Source organism: Hylobates moloch, unplaced genomic scaffold (assembly GCF_009828535.3).
Source record: "Hylobates moloch isolate HMO894 unplaced genomic scaffold, HMol_V3 SCAFFOLD_17, whole genome shotgun sequence".
Lineage (NCBI taxonomy): Eukaryota > Metazoa > Chordata > Mammalia > Primates > Hylobatidae > Hylobates > Hylobates moloch.
In genome coordinates this window covers 69936989-69963893 of record NW_026652292.1, presented here as the reverse complement: position 1 = coordinate 69963893, position 26905 = coordinate 69936989, and the positions used below count along the sequence as shown (strand labels likewise).

Genomic DNA, 26905 nt, shown 5'->3' with positions numbered 1-26905 from the left:
AAGGGCATTTGGGTTGTTTCTGTTTTCCAATTATTATGATAATGCCTTTATGAACCTTCGTGTCCATTTCTGTGTGAACATATGTTTTCGTATCTCTTGGGTAGATATCCAGGAGTGGAATTTCCAGGTCATGTTCACTCTGCTTAACATTTTGAGGAATTGCCACATTATTTTCCAAAGTAGCTGAGGGCAGGGATTTTTGTCTGGTTTGTTCAACGCTGATCCAGTGCTGACGTATGGTAAACTTAAAACTATTTATTAAATAAATTGAATAAATGAATTAATAGTTGTCTGGTAAAGACATAATTTTTCCTTATATATGTAAGCATGCATAAATAAACATATAATATATAAATATATACTGTATATGTATTTATTTATTTTTCGAGATAGGGTCTCTTTTACCCAGGCTGAAGTGCAGTGGTGTGATCTTGGCTTACGGCAGTCTCCACTTCCTGGGCTCAGATGATCCTCCTACTTCAGCCTCATGAGTAGTGGGGACCACAGGTGTGCACCACCATGCCCAGCTTTTTTTTTTTTTTTTTTTTTTTTTGGTATTTTTAGTAGAGATGGGGTTTCACCATGTTGCCCAGGCTGGTTTCAAATTTCTGAGTAATCTGCCTGCCTTGGCCTTTCAAAGTGCTGGGATTACAGGTGTGAGCCCCTGCACCCAGCCAAAATATTTTTGTTTAAACATTACGTATGGCATATAGTTTTTTGTTTTGTTTTTTGAGACAGAGTTTCGCTCTTGATGCCCAGGCTGGGGTGCTGTGGCACGACCTCGGCTCACCTCAACCTCCGCCTCCCGGGTTCAAGTGATTCTTGTGCCTCAGCCTCCCGAGTAGCTGGGATTACAGGCATGCGCCACCATGCCCGGCTAATTTTCTGTATTTCTAGTAGAGACGGAGTTTCTCCATGGGCGTATAGTTTTGTAAATTGGCAATTGCTGTTTGTTAAAAATGGAGTTTTAAAATTCTACTCTAGCTGTGCAGTTCTGGGAAAGAGGCTTTTTTTGTGTTGTCCTGTGTGCCACCTTCTCACTTGGAAAGGAAAAGAAATTAACTGAGCATGAAACTTATGTGAGATAAAATTGTATGTGGCAATACATGTATACAATAATACAGGGAACGTATTGAAGTGCTAAAAAACAAGAAAGTAATTTCTTTATTGTTATCTTCCAGTCTGTTGCTAGCTTGGTAGCTAGAAAACCAAGCTTCAGAACATAAAATATGAGAAAATAATTTATGAATGAGAATCTGGATGAAGTTGTAATTTTAGTTAATTCACCATTGTCTCACTTTTGCCACCACATTTCTGTGCTTGAGCTTGCATGACGGTGTGCACAGTGATAAATTATTCTTATGTGATAGAAATTCCTTCTCCTGGATGGAATATAGACATGCACAGAACAGACACCTTGTCCTGAAGGTCTTTATATTCCTGGAACCCAGCCCGCAGCCAGGTAAATAGCAGAGGCTCAACACAGGTTTTGAGTGTATAAATGAATGAATGAGTGAGCTTTTGTTACATGATTTTCATGTTTATGTGCTATTTTCTTTTTTTTTTAGATGGTTTTAAGAACTTAATTCGGCCGGATGCAGTGGCTCACACCTGTAATCCCAGCACTTTCGGAGGCCGAGACAGGCTGAGGCAGGCGGATCACGAACCTGGCCACTCTGGTGAAACCCCATCTCTACTAAAAATACAAAAATTAGCCAGGCATAGTGGCATCTGCCTGTAGTCCCAGCTACTCGGGAGGCTGAGGCAGAAGAATCGCTTGAACCCGGGAGGCAGAGGTTGCAGTGAGCCGAGATCGCGCCACTGCACTCCAGCCTGGGCAATGGAGTGAGACCCCATCTCAAAAAAAAAAAAAAGAACTTAATTCAAAACCATGCATACACATGTGTGTGTGTATGTATACAACTTTCTTTTATACACACATACCCATATATACATATATATACACACACACACATAAGTAGAAAGGTAAGTAAAAACATAATTTTCTCTAGGTAGTATGATTATGGATGTTTTTTATAAGCTTATTTGTAATTGTTTATATTTTATTATATTTAAAGTTTATTTCATTTAAAAATATTTAATTAAAAATAAAGATGGAATATATTCAAAGCATACAAGCTTACAACAATCAGATGAACACATCCATCATCACCCATTTTGTATATTAGATTCTCTGAACTTACAACTGAAAGTTTGTACTTTTTGACCATTTCTTCATTTCTGCTAACCCCAACTTCTTGACAATCAACATTCTACTCTCTGCTATGAGTTTGGTTTATATTAGATTCTCTGAACTTATAACTGAAAGTTTGTACTTTTTGACCATTTCTTCATTTCTGCTAACCCCAACTTCTTGACAATCAACATTCTACCCTCTGCTATGAGTTTGGTTTATATTAGATTCTCTGAACTTGTAACTGAAAGTTTGTACTTTTTGATCATTTCTCCATTTCTGCTAACCCCAACTTCCTGACAATCAACATTCTACTCTCTGCTATGAGTTTGGTTTTCTTAGAGTCCACATATAAGTGCAATCATATAATATTTGTCTTTCTGTGTCAGGCTTATTTCACTTGGCATAATGTCCTCCAGATTCATCCAAATTGACACAAATGGCAGGATTTCCTTCTTTTTTATGGCTGAGTAATATTCTATTGTATATGTGTACCACAATTTCTTTATCTATTCATCCATTGATGAATACAATGGATACTTAGGTTGATTTCATATCTTGGCTATTGTGAATAATGCTGTAATGAACATGAGGTTATTTTCCTATTACTTTTCAAAAAACCATGCATTACACTATTGATCTGGAAATGTATAATAAATGCATTTTTGAAAAGAAAAAAATTATTTCTAGGTTCTTGATGTTTTTGACAATCTAATTTAAAGAGCTGAGTTACTTTTTTCTACATGACTTTTAAAGATTATAGCTTTAGAATATGTTTTAAAATAAAATAAATAAAAATGCTATTTCAGAAGAATATTTATCCATGTATGTATACAGGAGGAAAAAAATTAAAAAGGAAGAATACTTGAAGATAAGCTAAACTATGTATCATATAATGTGGAGTTAAAATCTTAGGATATAAATTCCCAGGAAAATGTATATATAATACACCAAAATATTAATATTAATGCCATTTATTTCTGAATTTTGAAGTTACAAGTAGTTGTATTTTTTCTTTGTACTCTTCTTATTTTTCAAAATTATATATAAGCACACAATTGCTATTATAACCTGAAAAATTATTTGTAGAGCTTATTACTTTTCACGAAGGAATGTCTTTCTGAAATATACGTTTGAATTTTGCTTTGATTACTAATTATTTAGTAAAATATTAATAAGCAGAATTTTATAATTTATTAGAGTAAGAAAAATTTACTGTCAGGAAACAAAACAAAATAACCAAGACATTCTTCAGTTGGTAAATGGATAAATTGTGGTACATCCAGACAAATGAATATTATTCAGTGCTAAAAAGAAATGAGCTATTAAGCCATGAAAAGACATGGAGGAATCTTAAATGCCTATTGCTAAGTGAATGAAGCCAATATGAAAGGGTTACATATTGTATGATTCCAGCTGTATGACATTCCGGAAAAGGCAAAACTGCAGTGACAGTAAACAAACAAACAAACAACAATGGTTGTCTGAGGTTGAAGAGAGGAAGTGATGAATGAGAAGTTAAACAATTCTGTATGATACTATAATAGTGTGTGGACGTCACTCTACCTTTGTTGAAACCTCTAGAATGTACAACAAGAGTGAGCGCTAATGTAAACTATGGGCTTTGGGTGATAATGACATGTCAATGTTGGCTCACTGATATTAACAAATGTACCCCTCTGGGTGGGATGTTGATAGTGGGGGAGACTGTGCATGTGTAGGGAGAAGGGAGAATAGGAGAACGTTCTTTATTTTCTGCTGGATTTTGCTGTAAACCTAAAGCTGCTCTAAAAAATAAAGTAAAATAAAAAAAAATCAGTGAATGATATTCAGTATCCCTATTTTCAATGAATTATATTTGGGGCTTTCTTTTGGAATTTTTGTTTGCTTTTGTTTTTAACTTGCTCTGAAAAATGCTGCATTGAGAAAGCATTGCACAGTTGCTTCTTAAATATTCAAGAATGTGTTCCTCCTCTCAGCTGAGATATTTGACCTTCAGCCTCTTCGTGTTAGAATATAAGGATGGAAAGTGTAATTGTCCTAGGGAATCAAGTAAACATCTTATTAGAAAATCTTTTGAGAAAATTTTGGCACAAGTTGGTGTTCTGGGTGTTTGAAATGCATATAAAGAATGGCTCATATATAAACTTTGTCCATGTGCTACAATGGGCTAAATTTGATATCAGAATGGGTTTTAAGAAATATATATATTCAGCATCTATTCACCCTATTTCTGGTGACGATACCCTGATTTTCCTTTGGAGAGCTGCCCGTTGCTTTACTCTCAACCGATGTGGGGCTCCACCCTCAAGATCAGGCCCACAGAAAGTGACACAGACCCAATCTAATTGGAGCACTCCAGTCCCTGGCCACAGTGATTGGCTCATAAATGGGCTCAATGAGTGCTCATGGCAAGAAATATCTTAAGTGACTAGAATGAGGTGAGGTGAGGGGTGTGTGTGTGTGTGTGTGTGTGTGTGTGTTTTGCAAAGTGTAGAAGAGCATGAATTCCGGAGCCCTATTGCTTAGGTTTGAATCTCAGTTCCCCACTTCCACCACCAACCAGCTAGGTAAACTTGGAAAAATCACTCTTCCTCTCTGGGCTTCAGGCCTCAGTCTCTTTCCTGTAAGATGGGGTCAATACTACTTACCTCATGAGGTTCTTATGGGGATTGAACAAGTTAACCTTTGTGGAGCACGGCACAGTGTTTGTTTCAACATTTTCACTTGGATATGTAACAGGCATCTTAAACTTGACATACCTCAAATGAATTCTCCTTTCATAGTCTTTCTCCACTCCGTAAACGACAACTCCATCCTTCCAGTTGCTCAAGCCAAAAATCTTGGAGTTGTCTCTGACCACCTCATTGTCTCTTTACTCTATTGGCAAATCCTGTCTGTTATACCTTTAAAATGTATTCAGAATTTAATTGCATCTGCTGATGCCAACCCAGTTCAAGGCACCATCATCTCTTGTCAGGATTATGGCACCATGGCTTCCAAAATGGTGTCGTTGCTTCTGTCCCCGCCCCACTTCCATTTCTGCTCAACAAACAGCCAGAGTGAGCCTGACAAAACACGTCAGGACATGTGACTCTTGTGCACCAGCGCCTGCCTATCTCCGGGTCCCAAACACACAATTACATCTCTATTCTCATCTCCCACATATTTTCTCCTTGTTCATCCTGTGCCATGCACCTGTTACTTGACCTCTGCTGTTCTCTGAACACACCAGGCTTGCTTCTGCCTTAGGGCCTTTGCAATTGCTCTTCTCTGTCTGGAGCCCTGTTCCCCCAGATTTCACCTCACCTTCTTCAGATTCTTACCCAAGTGCCACCTTCTGAGTGAGACCTTCCTTGGTCCTTTACCCAGAATTGCAACCTTCCCCCAAGTCTTTATCCTGTTCCCTACTGAGTTTGTTTCTTAGCCCTCATCATCACCTCACATGTGCTATGGTTTACTTATCTTGTCTATTATATGTCTATTCCCCTTTAAAACATAAGCTTCTGGCAACTGAATTTGTTTAACTGCTATAAACCCAGTACTAAAATAGTTCATGGTGCTCAGTAATATTTAATGCACAAATGGCTGAATAAGGGTATGGAAGTAAAAAGAATTGCATTACAGTGTGATACTCATCAACATATAGTTGTGCAGTGCCCTCTAAGCACCAGGGACTTGCTAGCCACTGAGGACGTACCTGAAACAAAGATTGTTTGGCATCCTTCTATAATCTAATTGGGGATGGAGGTGGGGTGGCAAAACTGTCCCAAAAAATCAGAAAGTATAGGATGCATATGGTTATCCATGATACGAGCTTGTAATCCAGACATGAAGGCCTGTAAAAGATGTCTCAGATTTGGAGTGTCTAAACTGTCACCTGAAGGTTAAGGAACAGCAACTGGGTGAGGGAGGTGGGGCAGTGGGAGAGCTGAAAAGTCACCAGATCTGTTAAGCTGCGGTCAGACCTAAGGGAGGATGTGGCTGAGAAGTTGACTTCTGATGAACTCCTGTCTTTACTCTGATGAAATAAACAAGGAAGCCTAGAATGAAGGGCAGGCAGCCCAAGTGAATTAAAAGCATTTTGAGGCATCTTACCAAGTTCTATTTACTCTTATTTCATTAAAAAATACAGAAAGGGTAGTAAATACAAGATTCAGCCTTGCTCGGTTTCAGGATGTGGGAGGAGAAATCATGCAGCTGTCTTACATGAATCTGCTAGAAAGAAGCAGGTCACAGGTGTGATCTGTGTGGCATCAATGAGCATGCTTTTCTGTTGTTTTTGATATTCAGCATTTATCTATTCTTGTTTTCGTGATGGTATCCTGACTTGAGGAGGCACAAAGCATATTGAGGAGACAAAACCTCCCTAAAAAAAAAAAAAACAAAAAAAAAACCAAAACAGGTTAACCCTGAGCTTCCTGGTGACACTCAAAACCTTCTGACCAGGAGAAGTGTGAAGAAAAGGCAAGAACAATCCCTGGACCAACAAAAGCCCACACGCTGCTGCATCCCACACCCAGTGCCCACATCCCACTGCCGTTGCCAGCATGCCCAAGAGAACGGCTGAAGGGGATGCTATACGAGATAAGGCCAAGGTGAAGGCTGAACCACATAGTAGATCTGCAAGTTGTCTGCTAAACCTGCCCCTCCGAAGCCAGAGCCGAAGCCTAAAAAGGCCCCTGCAAAGAAGGGAGAGAAGGTACCCAAAGGGAAAAGTTGACGCTGGCAAGGAGCGGATAACCCTGCCGAAAATGGAGATGCCCGAACAGACCAGGCACACAGAAAGCCGAAGGTGCTGGGGGTGCCGAGGGAAGTGTGTGCATTTTTGAAAGCTGTGTACTTCTGGTGGCTGCACAGTTTGAAATACTGCTTTCTATCATTTTTTTTTTTTTTTTTAGATGGAGTCTTGCTCTGTCGCCAGGCTGGAGTGTAATGGTGTGATCTCAGCTCACTGCAAACTCCACCTCTCGGGTTCAAGACATTCTCCTGCCTCAGCCTCCTGAGTAGCTGGGACTACAGGCATGTGCCACCACACCCAGCTATTTTTTTGTATTTTTAGTAGAGACAGGTTTCACCATGTTGGCCAGGACGTTCTCGATCTCCTGACCTCATGATCTGCCCGTCTCGGCTTCCCAAAGTGCTAGGGTTACAGGCATGAGCCACCGTGCCCGGCCCTACTTTTTTTTTTTAATCAAGTTTTATAAAAATCAGAATTTTGTTTTACTCTTTTTAAAGCTATGTTGTTAGTACACAGAACACTTTATTGTTTTTTGGGGAAGGGGCATACGTCACTAATAGAATTTCTCTGAAGCTGGATTGATGTGGGGAAAACACTTTTCCCTTCTAGTTTTAAATTTTTTTTAATTTTTAGTAGAGATGGAATTTCACCATGTTGGCCAGGCTGGTCTCAGACTCCTGACCTTAAGTGATCTGCCCATCTCAGCCTCCTCAAGTTTTGGGATTACAGGCATGAGCCACCATGCCCAGCCCCCTTGTGGTTTTGAAAGACTTCCTCTTGGCTCCCAGGAGGAGGGGTTCCGTGACTTTGACCACATAGTCACCTTGGCACAAAAGCTTTGTGGTATGGAAAAACAAATTCATTCATTTTCAAATCCTCTTCTTCCTCTCCGCCTTTCAGCATAGACTTAACTCCCTTAAATCCAGGCACCCGTTGGGACCTGACCCCAATAATTGGTTGCCAGTGTGTCAGGCAATCTGGACTTTCCAGTGATGCCACTCAAAAGAGCAGCGGTTCTGATTCTAGACTGTGGATCTTCAGATAACCCTGACTTTCAGGAAGTGAAATAAAAATGGCAGAATTTAAAGTTGTTAAACAATGTGATAAATGTGAAATGTCAACCCTCACTCTAAACATTCCCTGTTCAGAGCATCAGTCGAAAGCTTCATGGGTTTTAGAGTGGCTTTCTGATTTTTGGTAGTCCATGGAAGAAGAGAGTTTGAAAGTTGTTGTATACTGTTAATGATTGTCTGCCCACGTCCTGCTGAAATACCATGAGTGTTGATGGACAGTCTCTTTAATAAAGCTGAATACAGTTTGGCTTGGGGAAAAAAAGGCCTCCTGACAGCTGCCACAGACCCGTACCCAAGAGCATGTTTCCAGAAGTTCCCACTATGGAGCATAAATCCCCTTTGAGAACAGACTGAATTTGTCAACTGTAAGCCTTTGTTTTCACACTTACGATATGCAAATCATCACATGTTTACATGATGGCAGTGTCGTGAGGGTATAGTTCACAAAGGACCTGACACTCAACGATGTTAACAATTATTGTTGAAAGAAATAAAAACAAGAATTATGTATGAATTGTAGCATCTCCCTTTTCTCCCTTCAACATTGTGCCTTATTTCTCAGCAAATGAGCCAACAGATGCTTGTTGATAGATGGTTTTAGCAGGTGAATCCGATGAAGACCTTGGATCTGTTGGTGAATGTCCAGCCTGTTGTCACTGAGTTTGAACTGTGGGAGAAGGAGTTGCTTATTCTGCAGGCATCGCTTGAGTGCCAACCACATACTGGGCATGGTTCTGGTGCTAGGGACAGAGAACTTAGTATTTCTGGTGAACAAAGGCAGGCAATGGCCCTGTTGGCATGGAGCTGCCCTTCCAGTGGGGGAACCGAAGACAGGAGGCTCCCCCATTTCTAGGGGCTTTCCCAGGGAAATTGGCTGCTTTTTGCTTGACATATACACTCACATGTTCTAGCAGCAAGCCTGAGTCACAGGGAGATTACATGAGATGCTCAGGCTCAAAGAGCTAGTGGGGGTGGAGAGCTGGTATTGGAGTCTGGGCTCTGGTGGTTTGGGAGAGGAGATATGGCCTGGCAGGAGCCATGTATACACACTGAAGTAGAAAGAACAGAATTTCTCTCTCTCTATATATATATATGTGTATATATATATATAAAATATCAAATAATATTTTATAATCATTTTTAAAGCTATCAAAGATTAGTGAAAAAAAAGGCAAGATACTACCAAAATGTTAATGGTAGTTGGGCTATGAGGGGGAGCATTTTTCTTCTTTTCTCTATTTCCACTTTTAAAATGTAGTTTTAAATGTAGGCTGGAGTGCAGTGGCACAATTTCAGTTCACTGCCATTTCCACCACCTAGGCTCAAGTGATTCTCCTGCTTCAGCCTCCTGAGTAGCTGGGATTACAGGTGTGCACCACTGCGCCTGGCTAACTTTTGTATGTTCAGTAGAGACGTGGTTTCACCATGTTGGCCAGGCTGGTCTCGAACTCCTGACCTCAAGTGATCCGCCCACCTTGGCCTCCCAAAGTGCTGGGATTACAGGCGTAAGCCACCGGGCATGGCTAAAATGTGATATATATATTTTTTACTTGAATGATTTTAAAATGACTAACGAAGTTGACCAAAGAAAGAAGAACATGTGTACTTTTTATTCTAGAACCAACGTTTCTACTAACCAGCTGTGTGGCCTGGAGATAGTCATGCGTCTTGTCCCCAGGTGTCCCCAGATCTGTTGTTCTCTCCACCGTTCTGCTTATATGCTGTTCCCTCCTTTTTGCAAACCTTGCTTGCCCTTCGACAGCCTGCTGTGGTGTCACTGTCTTTTCAAAGGCTTCCTAAAAACTACTCCGGGCCAGGTGTGGTGGCTCACGTCTGTAATCCCAGAACTTCGGGAGGCTGAGGCGGGTGGATCACCTGAGGTCAGGAGTTCATGACCAGCCTGGGCAACATGGTGAAACCCCGTCTCTACTAAAAATACAGAAATTAGCTGGGCACGGTGGCATGTGCCTCCCAGCTACTCGGGAGGCTGAGGCAGGAGAATCGCTTGAGCCCGGGAGGCAGAGGTTGCGGTTAGCCGAGATTGCATCATTGCACTCCAGCCTGGGCAACAGAGTGAGACTCCATCTCAAAACAAAGAAACAAACAAACAAACAAACAAACAAACAAACAAACACCACTCCGATTCCTTGTGATTACCCCTGTTTGCTACATCACCACTGCAATATTAGCGCTTATTTGTTGACTACTTGCTGGGGGCCAGACATTCAGCTATGTTCTCTATACACATTACCTGATTCAACTCTCAAAAGAATTCAATGACGCCCACAGATATTTTTCAGCCTGTTCGACAGATGAGAAACTTGTCCTTCAGAGAAGCTTTATTATTTGCCCAAATAGCAAAGCCCACCCAGGTCTACCTGACCGCCAAGTGCTCTTAAGTGCTGGGCTATACAGGGATTCCTCAAGGCCAGTTTATTTCCATGCCCTCAATACTTAACACAGTACCTGGCCCATGGTGAGTCCTTAATATTTGTTGAATGAATGAATATCAGAATATGCCATTTTTCAAGCCTCAGTGCAGTGTAACTATGCACAAATAAGTCTGCAATAATGATATTACCATATGTTGAGTGTCTAGCCTGTTCTAGGTGTGTACATTATCAATTAATCCGCACTTCAAGCTGATGAGTAGACATTGCACTGCACCTATTTTACAGATGAGAAAATAGAAATCAAAAAATATTGGTAACTTGCCCCAAATCATACTACAGCAACAGGGTGTGGTAGGAGGATCTGGGTAGTTTCTTGTGCAATATCTTCTTCCCCCCAAATATACCACAGTGTTAGACGTTTGTAGCCAAGCTTCTTGCCTGCAGAAAGATAAAATGCAAAATGAGAATATTCACAAACCAAGTGATGTAGCAGAAGTAAAGGGCTATAGGGTTCCTTTAGGTTTTATTTTCTCAAGTGTTTATTACATTTCACAGAAAGAGAAACTAACATCTGAAGTTGCCACATCCCTGGTGATTAATAATCGGAAATGAAGACAAAACAAACTTGAAACTGTAACTGTGTGAGTGTTGAAAAACCCACATTCTCAGCTACCATCAGTGAGAGGACCAACTGGTACCACCCCTTTGGCTGGCAATATCTTTCAAAATTTTTAAGTGCTTGTGTCTTTTGACCCAGGAAGTCCACTTTTAGGAGTGTATGGACTTGGACACCCAAAAAATATGCTGCTGCAAGAATATTTGTTGTAGCATTCTGTACTCATTTATATAAGTCTAGTTAAGTAAACTCTAGCATACTATACAATAGAATTCTAGGGGTCATCTAAAAGAACTGGGTAAGCAACATGTGCTGGTATTTAATGTCTTCAACATATGTTAGCATGTGAGGAAAGCCAGGTACACAACAGGATATGTCCTATGCTATGATTTTTATGAAACAATGAAGATATCTCTCTCTCTCTCTCTCCCTGTCTCTCTGTATGCTGCTTGTTCATTAAAATGGGAAAAGGGGAGTTCAGGGAAGAAGAAAGAATTGTTTTCTGAATTTAGCCCTTTGATCTATTTGACGTTTATTCCACGTGTGTTTATCACATTTATTGTCAGAAACAAATAGCCTTTTCAAAGGGGTGTGTTTTGTGGCAGGACTCAGATGTTTCATTTCGCAAGCTGGAAAGCTATAATTCCTAATGGTTCAGTTTTGTAAACAGCAGGTGGCAAACCTTCTTGCATGGTAACTGATTTTGAACCTTGCAGTATAGGGATCATGAAAGAAAGCACATGCCCAGAACAAGAGAGCAGAAGAAGGGAGGGAACACAGCAAGGTCAGAAATTACAGAAATGAATCCAGAGGCAAAACCCACATTTCTCAGTCATTCACTAACTGGTTTGTTCAACCAGCATTTATAGACATCAAATTGATCCCAGGGTGCTAAGAGAATAAATTTCAATTGCTGCCAACCTAGCCTTGGGCAAACTCCTGGTCTCCTGAGGAGGGAACACCCTGAAGACATTCTCAGAGTGTGCATTCCTGGGCTAGGGGGTCCAGACCAGAGCCTCTGAGGTGGGTATTGTCTCAGGAGTGACTTGGAAAAAAAAAAACCCAGCAGCCTGACTGTGGTATAGACAATACATGGAGGAAGGTGGAAAGAGTGGAATCGGGAGAATGGTGGGGAAGCTCTTCCTGGGTGAGAAAGGAGGTTAACTTTCTCTTGGACTAAGTTTTTGGTACCGGAGATGAAGAAATGGATATTTAATGAATAATTTGCAGGCAGTAGGAACTGCTGTTCATGCAGATATGTGGAATGAGGAAGAGGCAAGAGTCAAAGACTGGGAAATTTCTAGCTTGAGTAACTGCAGGAGATGTTGGTTCTTTTCACTGACATGCAAAAGACCAGAAGAGGAGCTGGTTTGACAGAGAAAGATTAACAGTTCAGTTTTGGACAGAGTGAGTCTGCATTGCCTATGAAAGCACTCAAATGCAAACGTTGTCTTTTCTAACAACTCTTTGGTCCCTTCAGGACCTCCCAGTCATGAGCTCTCTCATCTTTTTGTGATCTCTCACCCTCCTTTTGCCCCCGCTTCAGTTTCTGCGGGACTTAGATGTCATGGATCATTATTAAAATCCCATCCTTGAGGAGAGTGGATGGCCTGAATCCAGGAGTTTGAAATCAGCCTGGGCAACATGGCGAAAGCCCATCTCTACAAAAAAATACAATAAGCTGTGGTAGTGCACACCTGTAGCCCCAGCTACTCAGGAGACTGAGGCAGGAGGATCGCTTGAGCCCAGGAGGTTAAGGCTGCAGTGAGCCATGGTCTCAGCACTGCATCCAGAGCCTGGGTGACAGAGCAAGGTCCTGTCTCAGAACAAAACAAAACAAAACAAACAAACAAACAAAAAACAAAAAACAAAGAACAAAAACAAAACAACCCCCAAAAAACAAAAACCAAACCTATTCTTGCTTAAAGTTTCTACTTCATTGACGTTTTTTTCTCCATTATATTTACTGGTGTTAGGGGCTGAATGGTGTACCCCCCAAATTCATATGTTGAAATCCTAACCCTCAGTACCTTAGAATGTGGCTGTATTTGAAGATAGGGTAATAGCTTTAAAAAGGTAATTAAGTTAAAATGGGGCCATTAAAGTGAGCCCAAATTCAGTATGACTGGTGTTCTTATAAAAACAGGAAAATTGGACACAGACGAGTTCACAGGGAAGACCATGTGCAGACAGAGTGAGAAGACAGCCACTTACAAGCCAAGGAGAGAGGCCTCAGAAGAAATCAGCCTGGTGACGCCTTGATCTTGGAGCCTCCAGACCTGTGAGTCAATACATTTCTGTTGCTTAAGCCACCCAGTTGTGGCACTTTGTTATGGCAACCCTAGAACACAAATACACACAGCAAAGCAAAACCCCGTCAAATCCAGCTCTGCTCACTTTCAATCTTCTGTTTAAACAGTGGGGAGTGGCTGGGCAAAAGAACATAACCACTAACTGACCTTTTAAAAAATTCCTGACCGCTTGATGATACCCTGAGAATCCACAGTCTATTTGCTCTCCTGGTCTCCTTCCAGGTCTACCAGCACCCCACCAACTCTCAGAGGATGACCTTCTCTTCTCATTTCACTGAGAAGCAGCAGAAAAGTACATCCACATCATCATCACCAAATCCATGAACCTCCCAACCCCAAAAGCTGTGTTTTCCATCTTTCTTCTGTGAGGTGGTAGAACTCTTACCCACACTCTCACCTGTGCTTTTGATACCTCTCACCAATATATGAGTCCAGGAGTTCAAAACCAGCCTGGGCAACATGGTGAAACCCTGTCTCTACAAAAATAAATAAATAAATAAATAACTACAAAAAATTAGCCAGGCCCATGGATGCGTGCCTGTAGTCCCAGCTACTCGGGAGACTGAGGCAGGAGGATCGCTTGAGCTCAGCAGGTCGAGGGAAATTACTGGAGCAATTGTCAATTGTCGCCTGCCTACTGGGTCATCCCAGCATCCTACAAACATACTGTGATAATCTCATCTCAGAACAAAACATTCTCTCCTGACTGCCCAGCATCCTCTAGGTATGGCTTTATTTCTTGTTTCCATTTTACAGAAAAGCTCTCCACAAACACACAAACCCCAGCTAACTTACTGATACCACTTATCTTCTCACATACTCTCCAAGACCTACTGTGGGTGGGCTTTGTCCTCATCATTCCTCTAAAATGATTTCTCTTGTCAATATCATCAATAACTTTCAGAGTATCCTCCCTCTTGTCTCAGGGATCATCCTTCCCAGTTCTCTTTGCTGAAGCTCTCTCATCTTTCTGGCCTCTGCCACAGGAGTAGCCCATGGCTGAGCCTCTGGAACTCTTCTGTTTCTGCACACACTCTTCACATGATCTTATATATACTCTTGGTTTTAAAAACTGTCCATAGCTAAAGCCTCCCTTATTAGTGTCTCCAGCATTAATCTCTTGTCCAAACTCCAGAAGCTTACACCCAAGTGGCTCCTTGATGCCTCCTGTTGGGGGTCTAATAGACACCTCAAACTTAGCACATCAAAAACCAAATTCTTGATTCATATCTCTTCCCAAGACCAAATCTACTTCACCTCCCGTTTTCCCACCATGTAGATTGCAGTGCTTTCCTTCCTTTGGTCAGTTATGCAAATAAAAATCTTGGCATCATCTTTGACTCATCTTTTTCTTGCAAATGCTACATCCAATTCATCAGCAAATCCTGCTGCTGCTACCTTCAAACTATTCACAATCCATCTTTTTTTTTCTTTGCCACCTTCATTACTGCGACCACAGCCATTGTAACTGTTCTCCATCCTTATCCTCCTACAATTTATTCTCAATACCAAAGCCAGATTGAGCCTTTAAAATAATATGCCCGATCAAGTCATTTGGTGACCTTGTAGGGGTTAAAGATAAAATGCACATGAGTGGGTTAAAAATAAAATACAAAAACAGACACATAGACCAATGAAACAGAATAGAGATCTCAGAAATAAGACTTCATATCTACAACCATCTGATCTTTGACAGACCTGACAAAAACAAGCAGTGGGGAAAGGATTTCCTTTTTAATAAATGGTGCTGGGAAAACTGGCTAGCTATATGCAGAAAATTGAAACTGGATCCCTTCCTTACACCTTTTTCAAAAATTAACTCAAGATGGATTAAAGATTTAAAATGTAAAACTGAAAACTATAAAAACCCTAGAAGAAAATCTAGGCAATACCATGCAGGACATAGGCATGGGCAAATAATTCATAATGAAAATGTCAAAAGCAATTACAACGAAAGCAAAAATGACAAATGGGATCTAATTAAACTCAGGAACTTCTGCACACCAAAAGGAACTATCATCAGAGTGAACAGACAATCTACAGCATGGGAGAACATTTTCACAATCTATCCATCTGACAAAGGTCTAATATCCAGAATCTACAAGGAACTTAAACTAATTTACAAGAAATAAACAACCCCATTAAAAAGTGGGCAAAGGACATGAACAGATATTTCTCGAAAGAAGGCATTTATACAGCCAACAAACATATGAAAAAAAGCTCAACATCATTGATCATTAGAAAAATGCAAACCAAAACCACAATGAGATACCATCTCATGCCAGTCAGAATGGCAATTATTAAAAAGTCAATAAACAACAGATGCTGGTGAGGCTGTGGAGAAATAGGAACACTTACACTGTTGACGGGAGTGTAAATTAGTTCAACCATTGTGGAAGACAGTATGGGGATTCCTCAAAGATCTAGAACCAGAAATACCATTTGACCCACCAATCCCATTACTGGTTATATCCCCAAAGAATATAAATCATTCTATTATAAAGATACATGCATGCATATGTTCATTGTAGCACTATTCACAATAGCAATGACATGGAATCAACACAAATGCCCATCAATGACAGACTGGATAAAGAAAATGTGGTACATATACACCAGGGAATACTGTGCAGCCACAAAAAGGAACGAGATCATGTCCTTTGCAGGGACATGGATGGAGCTGGAAGCCATTATCCTCAGGAAACTAACACAGGAACAGAAAACCAAGCACTGCATGTTCTTGCTTATAAGTGGGAGCTGAACAATGAACACAGGGAGGGGAACAACACACACTGGGGCCTGTTGGGGAGAGTGGAGGGAGGGAGAGCAACAGAAAGAATAGCTAAAACATGAGGGGCTTAATACCTAAGCGGTGGATTGATAGGTGCAGCAAACCACCATGGCACACATTTACCTATGTAACAAATCTGCACGTCCTGCACATGTATCCCAGAACTTAAAACAAAATAAAATAAAATAAAAAAGATAAAAAACAAATAAAACACACAGTCCAAAAAGTCATCCTTTTTTTTGAGACAGAGTCTCACTCTGTCGCCCAGGCTGGAGTGCAGTGGCGCAATCTCGGCTCACTGCAAGCTCCGCCTCCCGGGTTCACGCCATTCTCCTGCCTCAGCCTCTCTGAGTAGCTGGGACTACAGGCGCCCGCCACCACGCCCGGCTAATTTTTTGTATTTTTTAGTAGAGACGGGGTTTCACGGTGGTCTCCATCTCCTGACCTCGTGATCCGCCCGCCTCGGCCTCCCAAAGTGCTGGGATTACAAGCGTGAGCCACCGCGCCCGGTCTCAAAAAGTCATCCTGTCTTACAGAGCCATGGGTGATCTGGTCTCCTGCTACTTTCCGAACTTCTGTTCTGTTTCCCTCAACCCTTTAGCCTAAATAAAATTGGCCTCCTTGCTGCTCTGGATCAGGCCAAGAGCTTTTCTGCCTCAGAGTCTTTGCACCTGCCATTTCCTCTGGGAAATGTTTGCCCCAAGGGAGTTGGGTGACTTGATCACTCACATTACTTAGGTCTCTGCTTGAATGTCACAGATGTTCTCTTAACAAAGAAGAGGCAAGAAAAGCCACTTTATTATTTATTAAACTCCCACATAGAGTGCAGTATTACTGTGTGCCAGACCCTGCTTCAAACACATTCCATGGACTATAAAATTGCATCTCTGAGCAGCTCCTGGAGCTGGTAGTAACAACTTACATTTACTGGGTGATTACTATGTGCCAGGTATTGTGCTAAACACGTTGTAGATATTAACTCACTTAATCCTCGTAACAATCCCATGAAGTAGGTACTGCTACTATCCCGGCTTTACATCTGAAGTACAGAGAGGTTAAGTAACTTGCCCCATGTCATCCAGCAAGAACTAAATTTGAACCCAGAGCTTAGCCACTGATGCCTCTTGAGAGAAGGAGTCAGACTTGAGTCTTTAAAGGTGGTTGACCAGGCATTTGTCAGAGTTAAGAAAGAGAGGTAGGGACATCCTTTTCCAGGCACAGGGCATTGTGTGCACACACGTATAGAAGCGGGCAGCCCACCCTCATGCTTTCCAGGAAGCAAATGTGGCTCAGGTGTGAAGTGGCCGGTTGATGAAGGGAGTTAGCGGAGGGAGTATAAGGATGTACTGTCTGCCCCCTTAGGACACCTGCAGAGGATTAAGGTGGCTGTTTCTCCCTGGAGGTGGAGTGGGTGGGTCACTGCACAGGAGCCTATAGTTGTTGGTCTTTTAAACTCTTATTGGTGTAACCAGCCACGGAACTCTGAGGCAAGGGGTTGGGGGTGGGAAGGGAAACAGAGAAAAGGCAAGTGAAAGAGAAGGGGAGGTGCAGTTTCAGAACCCAGCCAGCCTCTCTCTTGCTGCCAAGCCTCCCGCCGGCCTCATCTTCGCCCAGCCGACCCCGCCTGGAGCCCTATGGCCAACTGCGAGTTCAGCCCGGTGTCCGGGGACAAACCCTGCTGCCGGCTCTCTAGGAGAGCCCAACTCTGTCTTGGCGTCTGTATCCTGGTCCTGATCCTCGTCGTAGTGGTCGCGGTGGTCGTCCCGAGGTGGCGCCAGCAGTGGAGCGGTCCAGGCACCACCAAGCGCTTTCCCGAGACCGTCCTGGCGCGATGCGTCAAGTACACTGAAATCCATCCTGAGATGAGGTGGGTTGGCGACTAAGGCGCACCGGTGGGCACTGCGGGGACAGCAGGGCCCCGCGCGCGGGGGAGCCGCCCGGATCCGGGCATCTTCCGTGGCGGGTCAGCCGAGACCCCGCCGAGTGGTGCTGAGTAGGGAGTCCCGGGCTCTGAGCTCCGCGGGCCGCTTGCAGGAGCAGCTGGCCTTGGCACCGAGCGTGCCCGCGGGGGGCGGGGGAGCGCTGCTCGGTGGCTCTGCTGCGTAGCCGGTGAACACTTGGCACCGATGCCCGCCTTCTGCGCAAGGTGCCCTGAGCCCAGCCCCTCGCCGGGCTGCAGCCCACCCTCGGCGCGCTCAGCCCCACTTCACTGCTTCAGGGACAGAAAAGAACTCGCAGATGCAGGAGGTCGCTGACATTTTCAACTTTTTCTGCGATTTCCGCCCCCCAAAAAAGACTTTCGGGTCTCTGACCCGAAAGTGTCCCCGGATGGTTACAGAAGACACTTGATTAAGTGGTTTGCAAAGCCTGTGGTAGGGGAGGAGGGTGTAGAAGGGCCAAACCAGGGAACTTAGTTTTATTCATTTATATAAAGCAGCACTCCGATTCTTTTTGCGCGGCCTGAAATGCATGTGACCAGAGAAGTAATTAACAAAACAATGTCAACTTCTAAAAACTGAGACATTACTTAGATGATAAGGCGCAGCAACTCAGTGAATCTGTACAAACCTTGGGAAAAAAAACCACCGCATTAGTTTAGGGGACCTTCCAATTTTCTCATGCTCCTTCCCAGCTACTAACCTCTCCTAAAGGGAACTGCTTTTTGGATTTGATTGCCAGGCCTCGCTTTCACCGGGAAATTATCGTTGCTTGTAAAACAGAACAAGCCGGGAAGGCAGGCAGGGGGAGCTGCTACTTTACGCTCTGTGCTCGGGATAGCAAAATCCCGCATTTAAACAATCCCAGGAAATGAGCAAAAAGACCTCCCTCGCTTCTTCGTGCACACTCAACGGTTCCGGTTGCAAAATGTTCGCCTCCTTAAAATAAATAAATCTCTTTAATTATTAAAAAAAAAAAATGCTCGCCTCCTGGGATTCCCAGCATCCCGTTAGTTCTTCTATTTACACATAATTAGATACTTAATGGAGAGAGAAACTAGAAGTTGAGGCGTTCCTCCAGGCTGCATTGTAAAGTATGAAGTGAAATCCAAAATGAAATGGTAATGTTAGAAAGCAACCTCATAAAAAAAAAAAGTAACACTGGTCTTGCAGATCTTTCAGTGTGAGTACATAAAGATCTATCTCATTTCTTTTGACAGCCCATAGTGTTTCATAAACTAGATGTAACCATTTCCTATTGACAGGAAATTAGCTTGTTTCCAATTTTTCAATCCCATTCATTCATCCAACAAGTATCTGTTGAGCACCCACTGTGTTCCAGACAGTGATCTAGCTACTGATGACACAAGAGTGAATGACAAAGTTCTCACTCATGAAATTTTCACCTTAGTTGGGAGAAACATGATGCAATGAAAATCTTCATACATATATTGTGTGTACATATGGGAGTATTTCTATAGGATAGATTTCTAGTGATGAAATCGCTGAGTAAAAGGGAGAATTATGCATATTTTAAGTTTTGATTTTTCCAAATTCCAGGTATTCCAAATATCCTCCAAAATAGTTGTGCCATTTTACTCTCCCATCATCAGTCTATCAGAGGGGATGCTTTCCCACAATCTCTTCAATGCTGAATATTTTCAGCTTTTTTACTTAAGAGAAAAAAGAGCATCTAACTGTCCCCTCAGTATCAGTGAGTCTAAGCATCTTGTATGTTTATTTGCCATTTATATTTTTTTCTGTCATTTTCCTGTCCAGATACTTGATACTTTCTATTGAGCTGCTTATTTATTTCTTATGGGAAATTTTTATATATTTTAGATAATATTCTCTCTCTCTCTCTCTCTCTCTCTCTCACACACACACACACACACACACACACACACACACACAGTCTTACAGCCACATCCCTGAAATCTTGACCTTGTGAACATGTTTTACTGGCAGCACTCTGAACTCAATCATTGCCTTGAGACTATTTCTTTTTTGATATTCTTTGGAAAGACTAAGAATGACAGTTTTATTTTCAAACCCAACAAATCCTCGCATGGAAATATTTGCTCTTCATTCTGCTTTCAAAAAATAATTATTTTCTCTCTTTCTTTCTGCACCTTATCAGACACAGCTAAAAGAAGTGAGTTGGGCCAGGCACTGTGGCTCACACCTGTAATCCCAGCACTTTGGGAGGCCCAGGCAGGTGGATCACTTAAGGTCAGGAGTACAAGACCTGCCTGGCCAACATGCTGAAACTCCGTCTGTACTAAAAATACAAAATTAGCCGGGTGTTGTGGCGCATGCCTGTGATCCCAGCTACTCTGGAGACTGAAGTAGGAGAATCGCTTGAACCCAGGAGGAGGAGGTAGCAGTGAGCCGAAATCCAGCCTGGGCAAGAGAGTGAGACTCCGTCTCAAAACCAAACCAAACCAAACCAAACCAAACCAAACCAAACCAAACCAAACCAAAAAAAGAAGTGAGTTGGCACTTTCAACATTCTGCCTGGAAATCTCCTTACCAAACCTGTAAGATCGTTAGGTATATTTTCTGCACTTTGTATTGTGACAGGTGACAGTGTTACCAAACTTTTTACCAGGACATAATATGGGCTGCCTTTCTTCTAGTTGCTAACAATTTCCCCCAAGTCCATCTTGCCTGCACTAACAGTCTCCTTTAGAACTCTCCTCTCCTGCCTGTCACACAGTCTTAGTACTAACGCCACGGTATAGTAGTAAGGGTCTCCAGAGAAACTCACTTTCTGCAAGTTTTTTAGTGTGGGTAGGTGAGTATTGAAGCTTGTTCTTGCTGTTACCAGGTTGGTTCTTTGAGTTGAACCAGGGGCATTACTTGCAGAATATTCCTGAACAGATCACCTCTGGTTCTGCTGTCTCAAGGGCCACACACAAGAGCTGCCTTCTGACCAAGATGGCTCTTGGCACATGAGACCTGAAAGACACATGGCCAAGACTCAACAAAGCATTTGCTGTCAGCGCTGACAGCATCTCGGTACTGTGGGAGGCAGCCCAGTGTCTGGTGATAGTCAGGACAGACCCAGGTGATGTCAGGGGTGGGGTGGGGCCTGCAGGAGGGAATGGAGAGCCAGCACCTAGGGGAAGCTGGGAATTTAGGAAGATATCCAGAGAGTGTAACTTCAGTTCCACTAATCTCCTCACCTGGGTGAAAACCAGCCCTCTCCAAGGATGATGGTGACTGCAGGTACTGATGGTAGCTGCAGACTGCTGGTGGTCTAGGCAAGCATTCAGGGATGGGAGCAGGCATTTCTGAGAGCTCCCCTTATCCCTGCCCCAAGGCAAGGTGGGGGCCCTGTGGGGAGGGACTATTTTATTCACTTCTGCATCTCCAGTTGTCTAACACATTGCTTGATCACCTAATAGTCTCTTAAATAGAAGCTTGCTAAATTGAGCTGCCTTGAGTCCACATCATGCTGGTTGAACATAAATAGAAATTGTGGGAGACTTAATCAGAGAAAATCTTTCATCTGTCTTACCTTATGTTCTAATGATCACTTCTGTGCCCACGAGGACTATCTTTTCTGATTCATGTTCATGTCGATTTCTTTTTTATTTAACTTCCTCTTCAAAATTTCTGGCAGGATTTCTTGGGAGCCAATTCTCCATTTTTACTTCCCCATGCCTCCCGTTGTAATGACTGTAGGATTTTCTCAGGGTCTACTCAGCAAAACTTGTTAGTACAACATGTGCAAAATACCAAATTTATGCAAACACAGCAAAGACTTAGCTTCTGCCTAGTGCTAGGGTGAGACATGGGAGATTCACAAATGAAGAAACACAAGCATGGATCTCCAGGATCCTGCAGTGGGAGGTACACGGAGGACCAACCTGGGAACAGAGCAGTGCAGCACCATGTGATCTGTAATGACAAAGAGGCCTGTGCACAGCCAAGAGGTCACTGAGGAAGGAGCCATTGCTTCTGTGCAGTTAGTGCTGCACTAGATTCTGCAGGGATGTAAGAGATGTACTCCTATCAAACAAGAAAGACTATGTGAATTGCTGAATATGTGAGCGGAGTGCCAGCACAATGCCATGGAGATGCAGACGTGCCCCATGTGGTGGGGCAGAGTCAGGAAGCACTTTATGAAAGAAATAGCATTTCAGGTCTTCCTTTAAAGGTAGAATTTCAACAAGAGGATGCTCTGAAGAGTGTGTGCTAACCTGCTGAGAAAATCCTGGCGGTCAGATAAGATGCTACTGCCAGGGAAGACTGGCCAATTGATTGACTAAACCCTTAAAGGTTTTGGGATCTTGGGGAGGATTCTGCTGGTGAGAGGGTCTGGACTTCCTCTTGGTCTGTCCACGCCTGGACCTTGTCAGCACACGAGAGACTATGAGGGTGACCGTTTTGCACAGGACAGAATTCCAGCATGTTTTCCCCCTGGAGTGATGGAATGACCACCTGCTCAACATCAGTGTCCCCACTGAGACCATGAGATTCATTAGAGTGCTGGAAAGCATCATGCTTACCTGTCTCTTCTCAATGCTTAGTGTTATGATTGAAGGCTTCCTTCAGTCCTACGTTTTGTTCTGGGGTTCTAAGAATCTTAGGTGCAGGCCAGGCACATTGGCTCACACCTGTAATCCCAGCATTTTGGGAGGCTGAGGTGGGTGGATCACGAGGTCAGGAGATTGAAACCATCCTGGCAAACATGGTGAAACCCCATCTCTACTAAAAATACAAAATTTAGCTGGGTGTGGTCATGCGCAGCTGTAGTCCCAGCTACTCAGGAGGCTGAGGCAGGAGAATCGCTTGAACCTGGGAGGTGGAGGCTGCAGTGAGCTGAGCTCACACCACTCCGCTCCAGCCTGGATGAAAGAACAAGACTCTGTCCAAAAAAAAAAAAAATCTCAGGTGCAGTCGAGACAGATTGAATGTGGAAGGGGAAGTGAAACAGGCCTTCGAGGTCTGGGGCCTGGGTGCTGCTGTAGTTACAAATGGGAAGTGAGACTATGGGTCTCAGTTACCTGTGGAAGGAAGAGTAGAGTGGAGTACTTATGCAAATTAGCTAATTCTGGGGGCTTGGGGTGCTACCAGGATATGATGGAGAATACAGCCAGGGAATAGAATCTTCTTGAAGCAAAGGCTGTTTGGAAGCCCCCGGAGTGGATGAAAAGGCTCAGTGGGAAACAACAGATATCAGGAGAGGGGGAAGAAGATACCTATTTCTATACCTTTTGGCCTCGTGTTTTGCTTCAGACACTGTTCCCAGGAAAGTCAGTGGAACCCGCTGCTCAAGACACACACTTTGCTCCTTGTTCTGGTGTCATAATAGCTGCAGGAAGTGGTGGTGTTCAGCCTGGAGAACGTCCCTTTTCTTTTTTTTTTTTTTTTTAATCACAATAAACACTCATGGCTTCTCTGCTTCCTCCTTTCCTCTTTGTCTTAGGACTCTTGAAAAACAGCTGCCAAATGTCAGTTTAGATATTTTGGAGGGAAAAAAGTTGGGAATCAATGTTTCCAGGTTGCCTGCAATGTGCTGGAAACTACGTAGTTGGTTCTTTTTAAACGTCCTCTGAGTCCTGTCAGGAAAGTCCCAGGAACCACATCTTAGTGTGTCCAGAATTCGGGGGTTCTTGGTCTCACTAACTACAAGAATGAAGCCACAGACCCTCGCGGTGAGTGTTACAGTTCTTAAACGTGGTGTGTCCAGAGTTTGTTCCTTCTGATGTTTGGACATGTTCGGAGTTTCTTCCTCCTGGTGGGCTCCTGGTCTCGCTGGCTTCAGGAGTGAAGCTGCAGACCTTCGCGGCGAGTGTTACAGCTCATAAAAGCAGTGTGGACCCAAAGACTGAGCAGCAGCAAGATTTATTGCAAAGAACAAAAGAACAAAGCTTTCACAGCGTGGAAGGGGACCCGAGTGGGTTACCAGTGGTGGCTCCCGCAGCCTGCTTTTATTCCCTTATCTGGCCCCACCCACATCCTGCTGATTAGTTCATTTTACAGAGAGCTGATTGGTCTGTTTTACAGAGAGCTGATTGGTCCGTTTTGACAGGGTGCTGATTGGTGCATTTACAAACCTTGAGCTAGACACAGAGTGCTGATTGGTGTATTTACAATCCCTTAGCCAGACATAAAGATTCTCCAAGTCCCCAGTAGATTAGCTAGACACAGAGCACTGATTGGTGCATTTACAAACCTTGAGCTAGACACAGGGTGCTGATTGGTGAATTTACAAACCTTGAGCCAGACAGAGAGTGCTGATTGGTGTATTTACAGTCCCTTAGCTAGACATAAATGTTCTCTAAGTCCCCACTAGACTCCGAAGCCCAGCTGGCTTCACCAGGCAGATTCTGCACCAGGGCCGCAGGTGGAGCTGCCTGCCAGTCAGGCACCGTGCACTCGCACTCCTCAGCCCTTGGACGGTGGATGGGACACCATGGAGCAGGGCGCAGTGCTCGTTGGGGAGGCTCTGGTGGCACAGGAGCCCACAGTGGGGTGGGTGGGGGGAGGCTTGGGCATGGCAGGCTGCAGGTCCCAAGCCCTGCCCCGCGGGGAGGCAGCTGAGGCCCAGCAAGAATTTGAGCGCAGCGCTAGCCGGCCGGCACTACTGGGGGACCTGGCACACCCTCCACAGCTGCTGGCCTGGGTGCTAAGCCCTTCACTGTCCGGGCCGGCGGTGCCTGCCAGCTGCTCAGAGTGCGAGGCCGGGGAGCCCACGCGCACCCGGAACTCATGCGGGTGCCTCTCCCTCCACACCTCCCCGCAAGCAGAGGGAGCCGGCTCTGGCCTGGGCCAGCCCAGAGAGGGTCTCCCACAGTGCAGCAGTGAGCTGAAGGGCTCCTCAAGCGCAGCCAGAGTGGGTGCGCTGAGGCCAAGGAGGCGCTGAGAGCGAGTGAGGGCCACCAGCACATTGTCACCTCTCATTAGGGTTGGGGAAATGGATCCTGAGAAAGATTAAGTAATTTGGTGATATGCTATAGTCACGCTGGCTATGTAATTTATGGAGCCTAGTGCAGAATGAAAATGTGGGGCTCATTTTTCAAAAAGCAGGAAACAGCTTTTCCTTTCTTCCAGGGTCTCTTCCTCCACCTGCCATGCTGGTGTTTGGTTGCTATTTAATGTTGAGCCCTCTTGGGCACAGGGATGCTTGCAGGGACAGGGTGTCTGCTCATTTTTCTGTAGACCTCAAAGGTGAGTCCCGAGGCTTCAGGGTCACTGGCCTCCTTTTAGGGAGCCACGACGCCTTGTCTTTGTACTTCAGGAATGATTACGAATCTCTGTAGGTCAAGCGGCAGAATGCCACGTCCTGTCCTGGTTGCCAGGATATGTTCCTTGTGGTTTGATTGCCGGGTCTGTCCTGCAGACCCTGGCTGAGAGACAGATGAAAGGAGTACTCAGACACAGGTATGCAGTGAAAGAGTGGCTAGGGGACTGCGGAAGAGTCAGCAGTCTCGATAAACTGGAGCTGCTCACTTTTATTCAGTACAGACATAATGCCGAAAGCCTGGAGCCAACGCAATCTGTGGGTAATTAACATCGTTGTTCCGCCTTGCAGGGAGCAGTCTCGCCAGAGGATGATCAAAGGTCGGTTTCCGGAAGTAAACAAGCTTATTTAGACAAAATCCCCTACATTCCCTTGTACCCACTCCTCGCCCTCTGCGTCAGGGTGAGAGAACAGCTGCCTTCAGCTTATTCTCCCCGGAAGCTTTGCAGAGCATTCTGACCTTTCAAAAGGTCTGCTTCTTTCCCTATCGGTTCTCCCACTACTCTGACCAATCTCCTATATTTGATCTCACCTTAACAATCACTTCTTAGAGCTGGGTCAGGAAGTATGCAGCATGCACCTGGCACTCCTAATACTGTGCCCATGATGGGCATTGCTGATTGTTCAGAGCATGTTGGATGAGCCTGGTTCAGCCTCAGAATCTTCCACCCAGTGCACCATGGAGATGCTACCAACTGGTTGGAGTTGCTCTGAGAGGTGACATTTCCTTGTGATTCTGCATTAGAATCATGTTGTTTGTCAGCCGAAACAGGGAAACCTGACACATTATCCGCCCCCAGGAAGATCCTGTCATCATTCCATGCACCTTCAGTCCTGGGAGCTTACTTTAAAAAAAAGTGACTGACATATGAGCGCAGGTCCCCAGACAGAGGGGCGGCAGGATGAGGAGCCAGATGAAGAGGGTCAAGGGCCTGGGGCTGCTTGGATTGGATGAATCTGATGGGAGGTGGGGTGCATCCAGCTGTTCTCTGCTGATGAAGAATAGACTTGTTGCACGGGGGTAGGTGTGTGCTGTGTAAACACACATCAGAATCAGGACCCCGAATAGTGAATAGGCAAGAGTAACAGCTGAATTTGCCCAGCTCATCACAATTTAACATCAGTTTTCAAAAAGTTAAGAGGGTGACTTTCATAGCATGCAGAATCAACACACATCAAAGATTGGTTTACTCATTTATGAAGGAATCAGCAAAATGACAAACTTAGTTCAAAGAATATTTTGAGGCACTGAGTAGATATAAAACTGGTTAATGTGTCTCAGGGCAATAAAAAGCCATAAACGTTGGGGATTTCTTTTTTATCAGACAAATTATTTGCATACTTAACAGAAAAGATCTCCAAGTTACAATCTAACTTCATAAAGTTAGAATAAAACTTCATAGTTATTAATGAATGGTAAATAGAAAAGACAAAAAATATATGTTTTACCAGATAATTAAATAATTCTTGGTAAACCTGGCCAACAGTGCCCCAGTGTGACTCTGAAAAGACATGCTGCCCATCTTTTTGCCTTATTTCCACGTTTTAGGTATTTTTGTAACATATGTATTCAATAAATATGTATTGAGCTCC

At 43.7% G+C, this 26905-nt stretch overlaps 1 protein-coding gene across 1 annotated transcript in view; it reads left to right on the top strand.

Annotated features, from left to right (window-relative positions):
• Positions 1 to 17673: 17673 nt before the first annotated feature.
• CD38 (CD38 molecule) overlaps positions 17674 to 26905 on the top strand; it is a 61865-nt gene continuing 52633 nt past the window's right edge. Inside the window, exon 1 of the mRNA XM_032135675.2 lies at positions 17674 to 17987. Within this exon, the coding sequence (XP_031991566.1) occupies positions 17755 to 17987 (233 nt within the window). The 5' untranslated portion in view covers positions 17674 to 17754. The remainder of the gene's footprint in view (positions 17988 to 26905) is intronic.